General features: G+C 39.8%; 1 protein-coding gene across 1 annotated transcript; it reads right to left on the bottom strand.

The window, feature by feature from the left end:
• Positions 1–6,308: 6,308 nt before the first annotated feature.
• On the bottom strand, positions 6,309–6,689 carry LOC101545817 (60S ribosomal protein L34-like). The gene has a single exon (XM_055133049.1). The coding sequence runs from the start codon at positions 6,660–6,662 to the stop codon at positions 6,309–6,311; it is 354 nt and encodes a 117-aa protein (XP_054989024.1). The 5' UTR covers positions 6,663–6,689.
• Positions 6,690–18,521: the final 11,832 nt, after the last annotated feature.

Below are 18,521 nucleotides of genomic sequence, written 5' to 3'. Positions count from 1 at the left end.
CAATGGAATACTATGAAGCTATTAGGAGAGATGAAGTCGTAAAATTTGCTTATAAGTGGATAGACGTGTAAAAAACTAAAGCACGCAGACTCTCCGGGTGGCTCTGTCTCACCACCCACGTTTGGTGCTCTGGAACCGCTGTGTGTGGCTGTTGGTCAAGGGCAGGCAAATGAAGGAAGAAGGCCAAATTGGTTGCTTGATCAGTTTATTTCATTCTCTCTCTCTGTTTCTCTCCCGGCTCTGGATATCTCCCTGGATCTCTGGATCTTGCCCCCCAACCCACTCTTACAGCCTAGTTAAATCCCCCCAGCATGAGGGGGTTGGGGCATACACATAGGTGGGGTCACAATCAATAGGGGTAAGGTTCCTTTCCCTCAGGGGATGCTTCTCCTAGGACTGATTCTCTTTCAGCAGGAGGATCCACCCAAGGGCGGAGTCCCATGAGTGTGTTTCTCTTCTCATCCAGCAAACATATAAGCATTCATAATACTAATCATTTTGTATGGACACAATAAGAAATGCATTAAAGCTTATAGAATTACTCTCCAGGGGCTATCTCGATCTCAGACTACAGTGTTCAGGCCAGATCAGTTTTTCCTGTCCCTAGCAGGGTCCTAGTCTCGTCATTACTTTTTGGATCATGGCAGCATTTGTCTATGATCAAGCTCTTAACTTATAGTTAAGAATTAGACACTTTGGCCAGGCCCATCTCGATGCCAGGGTAGCACATAACTCACCGCTTGCCCTGGATCCGTCCCGTCCCTAGTCGGGACCCTGCTTTTGGGGTGCTAGGAACTAAGGGCAACTGAGGCTTAAGTGGAGAAAGCAGATGCCCGGGAATGAATAATATTCAAAGCCAATTAAGTCCCAAGTTACAAAAGCATAATATTGTCTTCTTGTGTCTATACAAAAAGGACACGGCTCTGAATAAACTATGCAAAGGACTCGAGGAGAAGAGAAAAACAATATTTACAAGTCAACAGAACACTAAGAAAGAAACTACAAATACACACAGAGGGATGGGAGCACTGTAACGAGAGTAACCCAATAAATCTAAACTATCAGAGGCTATGTTATCCTACAGATATGGAGAGTATCATGCTAAGTGAAATGAGTTAGAAAGAAAGGGACAGACATAGAAAGATTCACTCATTTGTGGAGTATAAAACAACATAACATGAGGCTGACACCCAAGGACAGTAGAAATAAGGGTCAGGAAGATTGCTTCATAGCTAGAAACCTGCCCCATGAGTGGAGGGGAGAAGGAAGCTGGAATAGAGAAGGGATCACTAAGAAAATGATAGCTGGAGGAATCAGTCAGGATTGGAGATATGTGTTGAAAGTAGATAATGGACCAAACATGATAACCTCTCAGTATCTGTATTGCAAATCATAATACCCCAAATGAGAGGGAGAGTATGGGGAATATTGTCTGCCATAGAGGCAGGGGGAGGGTGGGAAGCGGGGGGTATACCAGGGATATTTGTGGTGGGGAATGTGCACTGGTGGAGGGATGGGTGTTTGATCATTGTGTGATTGTAACCCACACTTGAAAGCTTGTAACTATCTCACCATGATTTAATAAATTTTTTTTAAAAAGGCTGCTGATACACTGAGGTGGTGTTTGGAGGCAGATCATGGGCATGACAGCCAGGACCCCAAGCAGGTGGGTAGACAGGAAGGGCAAGCTTGTCTTTGCTCCCACCATGTGGAATGGAGTCCTTGAACCCGCATACCTGGATTTTGCTTCTGGAAGCATGTGGCCATTGAGGTTTCATCTGGAGCCAGTGGAGAGAGCACAACCACTCCATCTGAATTGCTCTGGTTGCTCCACTTTTTTGATGTTAGAAAGATTTGCTTTCCATCCTCAAAAATCCAGTAATGTCAGCAGGTAGTGTCTAGAAAAATTATAACATATTATTTTTACTAGTTTGAAGATCCAGCTTCTCTGTGATTTCAAGAAATCAACCTTCTATTATATATTTTAATATTTACTCTTTCCCATACTTCAGGGGGAATGATTATTTATTTTCTATAGCTAGGTTTTCTGTCTTCTAGATCTACTTTCTGTAACATTTTCCTGCTTCCTCTTCATTCTGTATGACTTCTCAAGTTTATCAAATAGACTTAATTAGAGTTAATTTTATGTAGTTTGCATTGCTTAGAGGTTACTCTTCACTCAGTGTTTGAGAGTCACTCCCGGGAAGATTGGGGGGACCATGTGGTGCCAGAGATCATTTCCAAGGCTCCTGCATGCATTGAATGTACTAGAGCCTGTTGAACTGTCTCTTAGATTCGCCATTATCCTTGTTCCCTTTTTCCCTCCCTCCCTCTATCCTTCCCTTGCTCTCTCCATTCTTTCTAATTTCCCTCTTCCCTTTTTCTTTTAATAAAAATATCTGCCTGATGGCTTCATTTGCTCCCCTGTGCAATTATTGGCTCCCACAAGCTATCATTAACTCATGTAGAGATCAAGAAGTTTCTCCCTCTGACATTTTTTTTGTTGTTGTTACTTTCAGCAGAATCACTTCCTAGATTCCAAATCACTATTTGGTGCTCTAGTCCTCTGAATCCATTAGTGTCAAATCTGTTTTCTCCAGAGTTCAAGGACAGTCCTATATGTGTAAATTTATAAGTACACTGTGCCTGAAAGCATCACAAGGCTGATGGCCTGGGGTTCAGTCTGGTCAACAGCCCATGCTCATTCCTCCTATTTGATGCATTTTTTTTTTCTCAGGAGTCGCTTTGTCTTTATGATCGTAGACACTCTGGCTTAGTAGCTATCTTATAATAACTTTAAGCCTCTAGTAGGGAAGGAATGATTAGCCACAATTCTCTTCTTTTCCTTCTATGAAACAGATTTGACTCTCTTTTGGTTAACCAGTTTCCATTGATAGCACCTCAGCCATAAATTCTTATAATGTTGAAGGAACAATACTATGCAAATTCACACATAAACTCTGCTTGAGGTTCTTGGATGCTTCTTATACCTGGCATACCCGCATACCCAAAGTTTTATGTTTCAACAGAGGGTGATATTAAAATGGTCTTTGCTCCTACACCCAACAATCCCTGTGACTCATGTAGCCAGTGTTGGTGCCCATGTGATCTGACAGTTACACAGTCAGCTCAGTGGGTGATCTCTCTTTTCATCCCCTTCTTCAAATAAGTGAATGTTGGGCCTGCTGGTACCCAATTATTTTAGCTCAATCTCTCCTTTCAGTACCCATCAAGTCAGACTCATTCACACAATATTTACTAAGCTCTACTCTACTATGTTCCAGGCATAATTTGAGATGCCGACCATATAATTGTAAATAGAAGCCAGTTTCTGCCCTCACAGAACTTTCAGATTAGAGGATGGAGTTGTTCCTCATTCTGCCATTTCTGCAGTGCGTTTGTGTTCTTGCAGTTTGGATAAAAAAGTAAAGGTGGCATTTCTCATACAGGAACAAGTTTTGGGGTTCTCAGCTCTGGCTATACTAATTCATCTTTGTTCTGCAGGCATATGCCTGCCTATCTGTGAGGTATGTACTGAAAACAGATTTTCTGAAATTACTGCATATATGAGAAAGTTCTGGAAATGCTGCCTGGGCCTGCAGGGCAAGTTAAACATTAGCCTCCCTCCCTGAAGCTTCATTTCGACACTCCACAGGTCCATTTGCAACCTGTATTTTGAATCTAATTAGTTGCATAATAGCTCTTCACATTTTTTAAAGAGTGTGGTACCTTTCTTCGGATGAGCTCAACATGTTTTACAGCCATTATCTTATTAACCCTCACCCTAGGGAGTGTTGGGGGCAGTGTGGAATATATCATTATCTCTATTTTATGAAAGAGACATGATAACACAAGGAAGTCATGGTATTTAAACAATAGCACATAAGGAGTTGGGTGGAACTGGAAACAGAAACAGGTTTCCCAGACAGGCTTCGACTGTTTTGGCATCAATTTATCTCTTTCCCTCCATCACAAGGGAGTAGACTTAGTGCTGATACTAAAGGTCTGATCTTTTGTCAAAAAGAACCAATTAATTACACATAGGGAGAAGGGGGAAGATGAGTTAAGCTAAATCAGGCAAAGTGATATGAACTGCTCAAGAAGTATCTTCAGACCAATTTGCATATTTTTTCAGACTTGCATTTTAATCTTCTCTACCCATGGAACAATGCTGCCAAATACCATAGGAGAAACCCAGGATTTTCTCTGCTTGTCATGGAGTAGGTAGTAAATATGTGGTTGTTGAAAGGAAGGTTTGGTGGGAGAAAAGCAGATAAGACATCATTTCATCTCCAAGAAGCACACGATTGAGAAGAGAGAAACATTACAAATAAAAAGAGCCATTATGAGCCCACTAAAGAGCATTGCTCATTGATGTAATAGGAGAGGAGACAAGGTAGAAATCATTGTGGTCTGGAATGATGATGCCAGTCTTGCAATGGATGAACCTGAATTAGTCTTGGAGAAGAGAGGACTTCTGGAGAGGTGAAGAGGAGGGTGGGGAGAGGACACTTGGAAGTGGAAGGGACTGACTGGTAGAGGGCATAGGAAGGGAGGAGAGCCTTTTATTTATAAGTGCTTTTTTGAGGCTAGAGAGATAATACAGGGATTAAAGCATTTATTTTACATATGACCAGCCCAGGTTAGATCTCTGACGGTATATATATGGCCTTTGAGTCCTGGATGTGCAAAGGAAAAAGGAAGAAAGGAAGGGAATGAGGGAGGAAGAAAGGAAGGAAGAAAGGAAGGAAGGAAGGAAGGAAGGAAGGAAGGAAGGAAGGAAGGAAGGAAGGAAGGAAGGAAGGAAGGAAGGAAAGGAGGACAGGAGGAAGGGCGACACATAGGGAAGGAGGGAGGGAGGGAGGGAGAGAGGGAGGAAAGACAAAGAAGCAAAAAAATAAAAAAGAAGAAAAGAAAGAAAGAATAAAAATTTTAAGAAAAGAGGTTCTTGTAAGGTTAAAAAGAGGAGTTTTTTTTTAATAGATATTGTGGTATGTTTGCAAACAATTAGAGATAAAGAGGAGACAATCAGATTCTGTGACTATCACATAGTGAGACTCTTGCCCCCAAATCAGGCTGTCTTCACCGGGGTCCCTCAGAGGGGGTGGGTTGAATTTCCCTCCCCACCCTGAGCAGAGCCCAGGCAGCTGAAGACCTCTGGTACCCAGTCACAGCCATGCTCAAGGCCCCTCTCCACACATTTGGACGAACCTCACACATGAAGGAAATGGCAGAGGAACCCAGGTGTGTAGGAACCGGGGCTGAGATCTCCAAGCCTGCTCGAATCAGGACTGGGCCTCTTCTGCCCAGATCCTTCATATTCCAGTAACTAGGCGGTCACACCCAGAAACTGCCCCCAGCACTGTGTAATCCCATCAACAGCCAACATCCAGGACTATAAAACCAAGCTCCTGGAAGCATGCGGTGACTTTGTGACTGCACGACATCTTACAGCATAGCTCTTCCTCTAGGAGAACCTGCCAAGCTACCGAGAGTTTTCCTGCCCTCACAGGAGAGTCTGACAAGCTCCCCGTGGCATATTCATATGCCAAATATAGTAACAACGATGGGTCTCATTCTCCTGACCCTGAAAGAGCTTCTAATGTGACACTGTTGGGAAGGACTAGTAAAAGAGAGTCTGCTAAAATCTCAGGGCTAGAACGAATGGAGACATTACTCGCCTGCTCGGGCAAATCAACAATCAATGGGATGATAGTGATAGTCATAGTGATCACTAGTGAATATCACATCATTGAGAAAGCAAGTATGCATTTTGGAATGCTAACTTCTTTTTTTTTAAAAAAAGTTTTGTTGCTGTTGTGGTTGCAGTGATCAGGGTCACACACTCAGGCACACTTTAATTGTGGTGCTTGCTGGAGTTGTTGTACACTTACTGTACTTGCACACACCTAATTGTGGTGCCCTAGAGATCACACACTTTGCTGTGTCTGAAGATCCCTAGTGGCGGTACCTGGCTACTGGATCACTTTTGGACATATGAGGCAGTGCCTAAGATCAAACTTGTCTCTTCCTATTGGCAAGGTCAGTGGTCCACCACTGAGTCAGCCCCATGCCTGGAAGTTTCAGCTTCCTGTGTGTATAATAATTTCAGGCATGAGTCTCAGCACATTTATTTGGAAACTTTATGGAAACCATCCCTGCTTAATAGTGGCATCTCTATAAAAGGTGACATTAAAGTTTGCATTGCTTTCTGTTGTCAAATACTAAAAGAATTATTATTATTATTATTATTATTATTATTATTATTATTATTATTATTATTTATTCTTCAAAACAGCGTCATTAGTTTATTTTGCTTTCTGGCTCTGTGCTTGTGCCTTCAACACTTTCACCACTATTTTCTGCTCCTCAAAAAGGAAAGCGCGCTTGATCCTGTCTCGGACACACTTGGCACATGTGGATCCGCCATCGGCCCGGCTGACATGCTTCTTTGTTTTAGACAGCCGCTTCAGAACTTTGGGCCGCACTGCCCGGACTCCTCGAAGCCGGCCGGGGCACACACCACACGCGGACTTCGGCGCCTTCCCAACCTTCTTGGTATACAGGTAAACGATTCTATTTCCTGGGGTTCGGGACAGGCGGGTTTTGTTGGAGGCGGTGTTGTAGGAGAGCCGCCGGCGGTATGTCAGGCACTGCACCATCCTGAAGGCCTCGACGACACCGTCCCGGAAGAGAAAAGAATTATTTTTTTCTCTTTTTTTGAAGGGGAACAATAGCTGGCAGTGTTCAGGACTTACTCCTGGCACTGCATTCAGAAATTTCTCCTGGTGATATTTGGGTGTCCATATGCGGTGCTGGAGCTTGAACCTGGGTTGTCTACATACCAGGCAAGCATCCTACTTGCTGTACTATCTCTCCAGACCCTATGATTTTTAATTGCTATGGCTATTAATAGTATACATTTTTATTATGTTATATCCTTTTATGAGTAAATATCATATTACAATTTAATGTATTTCATATTTATTCTTTAGCGTGCTCCATGTTAGGTAGAAATATTCCTAGCAACTTCCTTCTTCTGCTAACCTGAGTTAAAAAATTAGAACTACACATTTTGAAATAGTTATTACTATCTGTTGTATTTCTGACATCTTTGGGAATCAAAACTTGTTTTATTTAAGGGGATTCCCTTCTCCATAAAATAGGAAGGCAAGACTTTACAGAAACTAGGCGCTCTATTCTCATGTTGTGTTGACCTCAAACTAGAAGTGGAGAATTAAAATAAGAAGGAAAAAGTAACTCAACGTGACAGGAAATGCATGGCAATCCAAGTAAGAGATTCTGGGTTATTAAAAGGTGATTTTTATTCTTCAGGGTTTAAAGAAGGCAGGTGAGAGTTTAACTTCTGTTTGGAAATACTTGATTCTGAATAGGGCAGTGAAATGGACAGTATTAATGTGTGTCTGTGCAGAAAAATATCATCTGTGGATTTGCAACTCAGCTCCACTATCTACGGGGGAATAGGAGGGAGTAGAGACACATGAATAAAAAACTCAGTTTTCTTCCTCCTTCCTTTCTTTTCCCTCCCTTCCTCCCCTAGCAGTGCTTAGGACTTACTACTAGCTTTGTACTCAGGGATCACTTCTGGCAAGGTTTTGGGGATCATATGGGATATGGTGAATAGAACCTGGGTTACCGAGTGCAAGACAAATGCCCTACCTGCTATCTCTACAGCCCCCATACATTCTCATTTTCTAAGCATACAATAGTGAAGAGAATATTTAGAGACGAGACTGACAGGATTTACTGAGCTCATTCCCCATTTATTACCTTTCCTGCTAATGGAGAGCCTGAATGAGAATGAGGTTCATATCATTCCTATTTTTCTGTTCTGTCTTTGAATGCATCCAGTTTAATTTGGATGGGTGCATTATCAAATATCTGTTTTAATTACAGCCATTGTTAAGGTAGTTAATCAGTTGTTGTCTCTCACCAACCAAAATCCTATATTGCAGAATTTTCATACAATCACAGATACAATAAATATAAAAGGAATTCTTGTATATCAGCACTGGGAAAAATGCATACAACTTCTTTGCTCACTGATGCAACCAAAACACCCAGGAGTTATTATAATGTGCATTCCCCTGACACAGACTTTTATTTCATGCAAATGACTGTGATTAAGATTCAAATACTTTTTTTCCATTTTCACACATTACTTAATCAATGTGAAGTACTGTGTAAAAATTGCATCTCTTCATAACAGTGATTTTGACCAAGTCAAGTGTTGCTCCTAGAATTATAATCCAGACTTGTGATTCAATTATCATTTAGAGACTTTCTAAATTCAAATTAAGTTCACTCTTTTCCCCTCCTCTCAAAACTGTAAACTTACTATCAGTATGGATCATTTGTAAGGTGTGATAAAAATAACTTTCTGCTGCAAGGAAATACACAATGTGATGGGTGAATTTTCCCTTACTTGCAAAAAAAGCGCAACAATCAATAGTAACTGGCCATTAAAATGTATGAAATGCATAAAATAGAGTTTGCTTTTCCATTAATGTTACATTTAGCTTTTAAGCTGAATAATATAATATGCCCCAGCATATTTGCCTATTTTAAGTTATTTGGGATAGTTGTTTAAGTAACATTTAAAAAGTTAAAAAAATAACTCAAGGCATACTCAAAATCTGGCACCTTTGATGATTTAACTATTGGACATTCAAAATCACATTCTTATAGGAACCAACAAGGAATACATAAAATACTTTCAGAGCCAACTGACAACTCTCATACAATTATAAAACAGTCATTGATTTACAGCTTATTGCATCCAAGCCAGAACTGACTCTTTTTTTGCTATTATCTGTGACTATTTTCTTGCTTATCTTGCATTTCATTCAGGCTAAAGACACAATTTTATTGTGTCAATGAGAAGGTTAAGTTTACTATAAAGTACTATCTACCTCCATTTAAAAAAATGTTATCCAGTCTCTGAGTTGAAAATACAATCAAATTTTAAATTTACTTCTTTCATACTGATCCAACATTTCTTCTTTGTGTTCAATTACAATATAAAGACACTCATCTTTTGTTCTCCGTGATTCATAGAACACAATGCTAACTCTATGTTAGAGCTTACTCTGCTGCATTTGAATAATTTTGGAAGAAATAGAAGTTGCATTTGATGGTTTGAAGATGTTTAAGTCTAGATATTCTTATTTTGAAGATGTAGTTGGCATTCTAATGTCTAATTAGATAATGGAATTCTAAAGTCTAATCCTATTTCTCATGACAGAAAAAGTGGGAAAGACATTGGCAATTGTTATGAGGGTCCCAACTCATAGAGGTCCTGTTCTTTTGGAACCAAGATTTTGTCTTAAATTTATGAGAAGAATTGGAAACACCTGTAATCCTACAGTGCTTATACTGATGGAATATGAACTTCTATAGATTTTTTCTGAGTTAGTGTTCCATAGGAATAAGAATAGCCAGCCTTGTCAGGGTCTTTTAAGGCCAGAACTGGGTTACTGGAAGCCAGTCCACTCTACGTATAGAAGACCAAATGAACACTTTTTGTTCCACTCTTGGAAATTTATGAGGAATTTAATATAAAGTTTTGGTAGACAGAACAGGAATGGGGACTGAGTAGATGAGATTTTTTCAAGGCTATTGGCAAGACCCCAGTGCCTAATCTCTCTTATTCCACAGTAATTGAATTTTCACTGGGCACATGACTTCCCAGAATAAAGGTTTATTTATCAATGCAGCTTTTGTTCATAACCCCTGTTATTTCTAGAGGACACATAACTAAGTTCTTGTTAAAGACTATAAGTTGACTATAGTTCAAAATTACTTATTTTAAATTCTAAGGGCCAAATATGGTTTGCGGTTCAAATTTTTTCCCCCCATATTTTGAAGGAGTTAGTGTGCATTTGGTTTATTATGGACTACTTCATGGGAGTTAGGACAGTGCATTTCCTCTCCTTTTTTTTTTTGCCTTTTGGGTCACACACACACATGGTGATGCTTAGGGGTTTTCCTGGCTCTGTGCTCAGGAATGCTTAGGGACCATATGGGATGCTTAGAATCAAACCAAGGGCTCATGTCAACTCAGGTCAGATTTTGCTTATAAGAGAGTTTTATTAAAAATTTCTAAAACTCTGGATTTTCAGAACTTTTTGGATTTCAGAATTATAACCATGTGTTAAGGTCTAGAAAACTATAGAAACAGCTACAAATATCTTTTTGTCTCTCTTTACTTCCTCCTGTTTAGGATCTTCTGGAATTTGGCACTTTCTTTATATGAGATCCATGCTTAAGCTAAATTATATCATTCTTCCTTGTTATTTGCAAAAGGAATTTATCCAGACTGGTGATGTCTTGCAAAGTGAAACTCAGGTTTTATTTTATTTCTAAATTTTGTGTGGAGAGTTGGTCACAGCTACAGTGCTCAGGGGTTATTCTTGGGGATCAAAACAGGACTGGCTGCATGTGAGGCAAGCACCTTAACCCCTATACTATCTTTCCAGCAACTTGATTTTTTTTTTTTTGAGAGGGGAGAACCCCTGGCTATACTCTGGGCTTACTCCTGACTCTACACACAGGAAGGACTTATGACAAAGCTCAGTGGACCATATGCAATGCCAGGAATGAAACACAGCTTGGCTATGTGCAAGGCAAATACTTTATCTGATGTACTACCTGTGTGATCCATCTAAGCACTTGTTCTTTTTTATGTATTTGTTTTGGGTCACATACAATGGTGCTCAGGCACCACACCTGGCAGTTTTCAGGGAATCACTCTGAGTCAGAATGGAATCTGGAGCTTCCCCATGCAAAGCATGAAGTCTAGCCCTTTAAGCTATTTCCCAGTTGAATTGCAGGTTCTTTTTATTAGATTTATTTTTGTATATTTTTAGGTTTGGGGGCAACAAATGGCAGTGGTTAGGGTCTACACAGCTCTGTGCCCAAGTTTCCCTCATGGCAGTGCTCAGGGGACCATGTGGTGCCGAGGATTGAACCCGGATCGCCTGCATGCCAAGCATGTGCTCAGCCCACCAAGCTATCTCTCTGACCCATAGGTCTTAACTGAATAAAGAAAAATATTGGATATGTAAATATTGCTATGCCACACAGTGAACATAATGCAATAGCTGTCTTCTCAAGCCCAGTCAAGATTTGTAGCAATGCTTTTTATTTTGTCACTTTTTAAATTTGAATCACTGTGAGATACACAATTACAAAGATAATCATGATTGAATTTCATTCATGCAATGTTCCAACACCCACCCCTTCACCTTGCACATTTCTGGCCTCCAATGTCCCTAGTTTCTCTCCCCCACATGACTCATGACTCTATGACCCACACTCCTCCTCCTCTTTCTCTTTCTTCTCCTTCTTCTCCTCCTTCTCTTTCTCCTCCTCCTCCTCTTCCTTCTCTCTCTCTCTCTTTTTCTTTCTCTCTCTCTCTCTCTCTCTCTCTCTCTCTCTCTCTCGCTCACTTGCTCGCTCTTGCTCTCAGTTTCCTTTTAGGCACTGTGGTTTGCCATACTGTTGCTGAAAGGGTATCATACATATCACTTTACCTCTTTTCAGCACTCATTTTTCTTTTTGTCCAGACTGATCCTTTCCAACTACCATTGTCATTGTCATCTTATAGTCTAGTTTGACATCTTATAGCCTAGTTCTCCCTCTTGGAGAACCTGGCAAGCTACCGAGAGTTTCCTGCCTGCATGGGAGAGCCTGGCAAGCTCCCTGTGGTGTATTCATATGCCAAAACCAGTAACAATGATGGGTCTCTTTCCCCTGACCCTGAAAGAGTCTTCAATGCAGCACCGTTGGGAAGGACGAGTAGAGAGGCTGCTAAAATCTCAGGCATAGGACAAATGGAGACATTACTGAGATCACTTGAGAAAATCGACGATCAATGGGATGATGATGATGATGATGATGATTGTCATTGTCATTCTCTGTCCTAATTACTTTCTCTCTCCCACTTTGTGGCAATCTTCCCACCATTACCAGTCTTTCTGGTCATTGTTTCTTTTCTCTTTGGGTATTATCTGCATACTATGGTGTTTTTTTAATATTCTGCAAATGAATATAATCATTCTATGTTTGTCTGTCTCCCTCTGACTCATTTTACTCAGCATGATACTCTTCATGTTCATTCATGTTTAAGGAAATTTCATGACTTCATTTTTCCTTACAGCTGCTTTGTATTCTATTGTGCAGATGTACCACAGTTTCTTTATCCACTGGCACTTGGGTTGGTTCCAGTTTCTTGCTATTGTGGAAAGTGCTACAATGAACACAGGAATTCAGATAGCTTTCAGCATTGTGTTTTGTGCCACTATAGGGTATATTCCCAAGAATGGTATAGCTGGGTCATATGAAAATTCAATTTATAGTTTTTTGAGGAATATCCATATTGTTTTCCAGAAACACTGGACCAATCAGCATTCTGACAAATAGTGACTGAGAGTCCCTTTCTCTTTGTACCCATGCCAATACTGGTTGTTCTTTTTGATGTGTGCCAGTCACTGTGGTGTGAGATGATATTTTGTTGTTTTGGTTTGCACCTCCCTGATAATTAGTGATGAAGAGCACTTTTTCATGTGCCTTTAGCCATTTATATTTCTTCTTTGAGAAAGTTTCTATTCATTTCTTCTCATTTTTTGATAGGATTGCATTTTTTTTGTGAAGTTCTACCATTGTCTTAGGTATCTTATTTCCATCATTTTTATCCACTGCAGAGATGTAGTGAGTATTTCTCAAGTTTCATTTCTACACTAGAGAAAAGTTCTGACTCCAACAGTAAGAATTATATAAACACAAATGAAAGGTAGTATGATTCACACAACTTTTTCCCTCTCAACAAAAAATAAAGCAAAGCAAAACCTTCCCACGAAGTTTGCTTTTTATAAATCCTATGCATTTCAATCTATTACTTATCCAGAGAAAATTAAATGTGCAACAAGAACAGTTTGGTTTTTATTAAATAAAAGTTTAAACTAATCAGGTAAACAATGTTATAACTGTCCACAAAACAGGAAATAAATCAGCCCAGCACTGTTGAAGAGAGATCTCTAAACTGTTCCAGGTTCTCGACTGTAAATCTAATTATTTTTAAGGCTTCTTGATTGTCCTCTTGTCTACACACTTCTGTCAATGTTTCATCTTTAATACCTATTGACAGTCTTGAAAATATCCTGGGGCAAATAGCAATTCATACATGAAGGGCCAAGAATGTGGCTTTCAATTACTCTACTTTTTGAGTGACTCCTGAATGGAACTGATGTGATTTTTGAGTGGCTTTTAAATGGTAGTGTTAGTAAGGTGATAACAGGTCAAACTTTATTTGTTAGATTCCCTAATACGTTGCCCTGATATTTTAATTTTTACATATACCTTAAATATTATTAAGAAATATAACAAAATTAAATTAAATTATAAAAGTTAATGACAAAATGACAAACTTCATTTCTCTGGTTTTAAAAAGTAATTGTAATATAAATATCCTGCAGTGATAGCACAGCCGTTGGGCATTTGCCTTTCACACGGCCAACCAGAGTTTGATTCCTCCGCCCCTCTCGGAGAGCCCGGCAAGCTACCGAGAGTATCGAGCCTGTGCGGCAGAGCCTGGCAAGCTACCCGTGCATATTGGATATGCCAAAAACAGTAACAATAAGTCTTTCAATGAGAGACGTTACTGGTGCCCGATCGAACAAATCGATGAGCAATGGGATGAAAGTGACAGTGACAGTGATTGCTGAAATTCATAAGGATTTATCAACATAAAAGATGATAATACTTACTCTGTCAAGCACTGTGGTAACAGCTGATCCCATGCTATCTCCAAAATTCCTCATGGCAAACTCCATGTTAGTACTGAGGAAAGTAAAGACTAGAGAAGTAGTAAGCTATGTCCTGAGCCAATTGTTCTCTGTCCTATGTCCAATGTATGCAATAAGTGACCTATGAGTCCTTAAAACTATTATAATCTCCATCAAAACTGCCTCCTCTGAGCCACCCCAAGAAAGTATTATCTCAAAGTGAGGATAATATGATTGCACAGGAATTACAGATTACAATTCTGAAGGCCACTTAACGCACACATTCTTAGACCTGCAATTATACATACACATAATAGTAATTGCTAAATTTCTGTCTATCCAATGCTCACCATGTTTGTAACACTAAAATTGGACACTTACATGATCAAAGAGATTCAGGAGACATGAATAAAATCCAAGGCAGGATGACTATGGAATGACATAACAATACCAGTTCTCATGACCAAATTCAACCGTGTTCTGTTCTTAGTTCTTACAAATGATATTCTTAGCTTTAGACAACTTTAGACAAATTTCCCTGAATCTGGATTTGTTAGATATTAAATATGAAGTTGAACTTAATTATTTTTAAGCCCATTGTATCTAAAACATGACTCTATAGGTTCTGCTTTCTAAGAAATTATCATCTAGAGGGTTGATAAGATAGACTCAATATTTTTAAATGTTTTTTAACTTTTATTTCAAGTACTATATTATGTATTATCTCCACTGTATCTTGAACCTGACAGGTATAAACATATTCTTTGCATTTTCTTCATACCTGGTACATAGTAAGTTTGCCATGGTGGGTGGGGGTGACTAAAAATGTTTGGTACTGCGATATTGTAATTTATAAAAAGAAATACACATTTGGTCTTTATCCCTGTTTCTAATATCTTTTATTCTACAAATAAGGTGACTTCTAGAAGGCACTTAAGCCTGGAAACTGGCTGCTAGTAGAGTTAAACATGTGGTCTTATTTATTTACTTTTTTTTTTTACAAATTTATTTATTGAATCACCATGAGAGCAGTTACAAAGCTCTTGGGTTTAAGTCTTGGTCATACAATGATGAAACACCCATTCCTTCACCAGTGCACATTTTTCACCACCAAAAACTCCAGTATACTCCCCATCCCACACCCTCCCCTGACCTGTGTGGCAGATGATTTCCACATTACTCTCTCTCTACTTTGATTACAATCGATATTTCAACACCAGACCCACCATTGTTGTTTGGGATTTTCCCCCAACACTCAGACCTGCTACAAAGGCAACATTAGATAATTTGCTTTCTATTGCTGATTATGAATAGCATATGATGTCACGTGGCCATAATAGCAGCCATGTGGTTTTGAAATTCTGAAATTTTAATAATTAAATCTGAAGAGATTTCTGCCATAAGCTGCTGGTTTCTGAGATTCGTTTGTGAGTCTCTGGGATCATGGCCACTAAGCAGCTTAATCAGTAGCCGGAAGGCAACATGCGATTTAGGAAACTGGCATTTTCAGTCCTAACCCTTCAGTGAAATCAAACACCAATGGCTAGTGGGTTAAACAATCATACATATTATTGAAGCTTTCAGAAAAATGTAAAAGGTTGGAATTCAGAGAGAGAGAGAGAGAGACAGAGAAAGAGAGAGACAGACAGAGACAGAGAGACAGAGAGACAGAGAGACAAAGACAGAGACAGAGAGAGAGAGAGCAAGGGGTGAACACAAGAGGAGATTTGGAGAAAGTGGGACATCCAGCTTGTATCCTGGGAATTTCTTGTTTTAATACAGGGGCATCTTAACACACATTGGAGATTTAGTCTCAGAACCCCAAGGTTCTGAGGAGAAAGCACCAACCAAAGTGGAAAAATATAATGAGTATATAAATAAATACACAAACCTAATTTCTCAAAGAAACCATATATAAATATCATCCAGCTTCTAATTTTACATACGGTCTCATTATAGCATTCAGAATCTTCTTTAAGAACAATCAAAAGTTGAAATGACAAAATTAGAAAATATAGCCTTGAAACTCTTGTGCAAGTAAGGAGTACCAATACTTGCTCTTTTCCTTTCTTATTTTTTCCCTTCAGTCATCTATTAATGGGGGTGAAATAGTATCTCCTTAGGATTTTAAAGTATTTTTGATAACTTTTAATAGCAATGGAAAGATTCCCTTACATTTATTTCTCATTGTTTTACTAGTCTGAAGTCAATGAAGGCAGGTTCACTTTCTATTATGTCCACTTCTATATTTTTCTCCTTCCTCCCTCCCTTCCTCCCTCCCTCCCCTCCTTCCCTCCCTCCCTTCCTCCCTCCCTTCCTTCCTCCATTCTTTCCTCCCTTCCTCCCTTCCTTCCTTCCTTCCTTCCTTCCTTCCTTCCTTCCTTCCTTCCTTCCTTCCTTCCTTCCTTCCTTCCTTCCTTCCTTCCTTCCTTCCTTCCTTCCTTCCTTCCTTCCAATTAGAATTCAAATTAGAATTGAAATTCAAAGGGAATCAATGAATACTTTTCATAAAGCCGATGGGGAGAGCTGCACTCTGAGCTCTTTTAAAGCTGCCTCACATGAGATTTAGTTGCCTTGTCCTAGGTGGAAAGATGAATGGAAACATTGCACTGAAGAACTGGGAAGGGCTAGGCCACAGAAACCAAGTCTGAAAACACTAACCACTGAGTCAAGCTGGATTGATAAGAAAGTCACGACACTGCCCAGTTTGCCGTGTGTAATGGCAAAGAGAACACAATTTCATTTCTTAGACTGAAGCCTGGAAATGAGGGAGTCATTCTTCATGATGAGTGATCTTAAACCAACACATGGTTTCTGGGCCTCTCATAAACACAGTGTCACAACTGAACGCTTTCCATGATTCGATTCCCTATTGCTAAGAGCCAGTCCCTGAACTGGCTTGAGCCAACAAGCAGGAACCATGTGCCATGGTGAGTGGCCAACAAGCAGGAACCATGTGCCATGGTGAGTGGCAAAGCACACTGCCCCGCAGCATGCCTGCCCTCCTGGGCCCCCACCCCTTTTCATATGATCTGTTTGCTAGCACAAACCAAATCATATCTATTGTATCGGCTACCATTGTTCCTGGTCACTTTTCAAGTTACTAAACTGAGTTGCATCATGTTAGTATTTTGAAATCATCAAGTTTTGTGGCTCCAAAAGCCTCAGGTGGTCAAATGAACTCCTAAAAAGAATAGAATGGGCTCCTGGGTATGTAAGAAGGACATACCACAAGACAGTTGTCTTTGCCAGAGGCACATTTGCGGGGAAACTAATGAAAGTGGAGCTTTGGAATCTCTATCTTGCAAAGGAGAAGCAAACTTTTGTTAAGTGCTGGTTTTTGTTTTTTTTTTTCCTCCTAAGGAGTTACCCAAATTGTTTCAGAACCTCCAAAACACTCGGCCTCTGTTTTCTTTTTTTTAAATTTACTATTTTTTTATTAATGAATCACCATGAGGGTACGGTTACAGATTTAAATATTTTCATGCTTCTATTTCAGTCATACAATGCTCGAGTACCCAACCTTCCACCAGTGCCCATTCTCCTCCAGCGATGACCCCAGTATCCCTCCGACCCCCTCACCCCATCCCTGCCCACCCCACTCCGCCTCTGTGGCAGGGCATTCCCTTTTGTTCTCTCTCTCTCCTTTTGGGTGTTGTGATTTGCAATAGAGGTATTTGGTGGCCATTGTATTCAATCTATAGTCTACTTTCAGCACACATCTCCCATCCCGAGTGAGTCCTCCAACCACACTTTACTTGGTGTTCCCTTCTCTATCTGAGCTGCCTTTTACCCTAGCATGTGAGGCTGGCTTCCAAGCCATGGAGCAAACCTCCTGGTACTCATTTCTACTATTCTTGGGTGCTAGTCTCCTATTCTGTTCTTTTATATTTTGCAGATGAGTGCAATACTTCTATGTCTGTCTCTTTCTTTCTGACTCATTTCACTTAGCATGATACTTTCCATGTTGATCCACTTATATGCAAAGTTCATGACTTCATCTTTTCTAACAGCTGCATAGTATTCCATTGCGTAGATGTACCAAAGTTTCTTTAACCAGTCATCTGTTCTTGGGCATTTGGGATTTTTCCAAATTCTGGCTATTGTAAACAGTCAGCCTGTTTTCTTTGTATAACAATTCCGGAAAATAGTTTTATTGAACCTTTCATAAGAGAAACCTCAACAGACACAACCGAGGTTTTTTTGAACTCCCACCAAATTTGGTAAACATTTATTTTTTAGTTTTGGTTTTTGAGTCACTCCTAGTGGTGCTCAGGGCTTACTTCTGGATCTGTGCTCAGGGATATCTACTGGTGTTCTTAGGGTTCCTTTAAGAGATTCTGTGGATCAAACCTGGGCTGGCTGTGTGTAATGCAAGCACCCTGCCCTGTACTATCTCTCCAGCACCAGGACTTGGCTTGGTACAGATTTGATATGGCAATTGAATAAGTATGATAAAACACACAATTGGTATAATTTGTGTGTGTGTGTGCTTGTGTTTCTAATAGTCATCTTGAACATTTGTATTCAGATGTAAGGGCACATAAAAATTGAAAAAACAACATAAATTTATTCAGAATACCTCTTTGGAGCAATAATATCTATGAGAATTAATTGCAAAGAATTCAGGGAGGAACCTGTGCTCTTGGTTGGTGATTGTTGACAACCAATGAAAAAATATTCTATTCTATTTTTATGTTTTTGGCATACATGCCA

This window comes from Sorex araneus, chromosome 3, assembly GCF_027595985.1.
Source record: "Sorex araneus isolate mSorAra2 chromosome 3, mSorAra2.pri, whole genome shotgun sequence".
In the NCBI taxonomy this organism is placed as follows: domain Eukaryota; kingdom Metazoa; phylum Chordata; class Mammalia; order Eulipotyphla; family Soricidae; genus Sorex; species Sorex araneus.
Note: the sequence above shows the minus strand (reverse complement) of the source record. Positions and strands in the feature narration are given on the sequence as shown.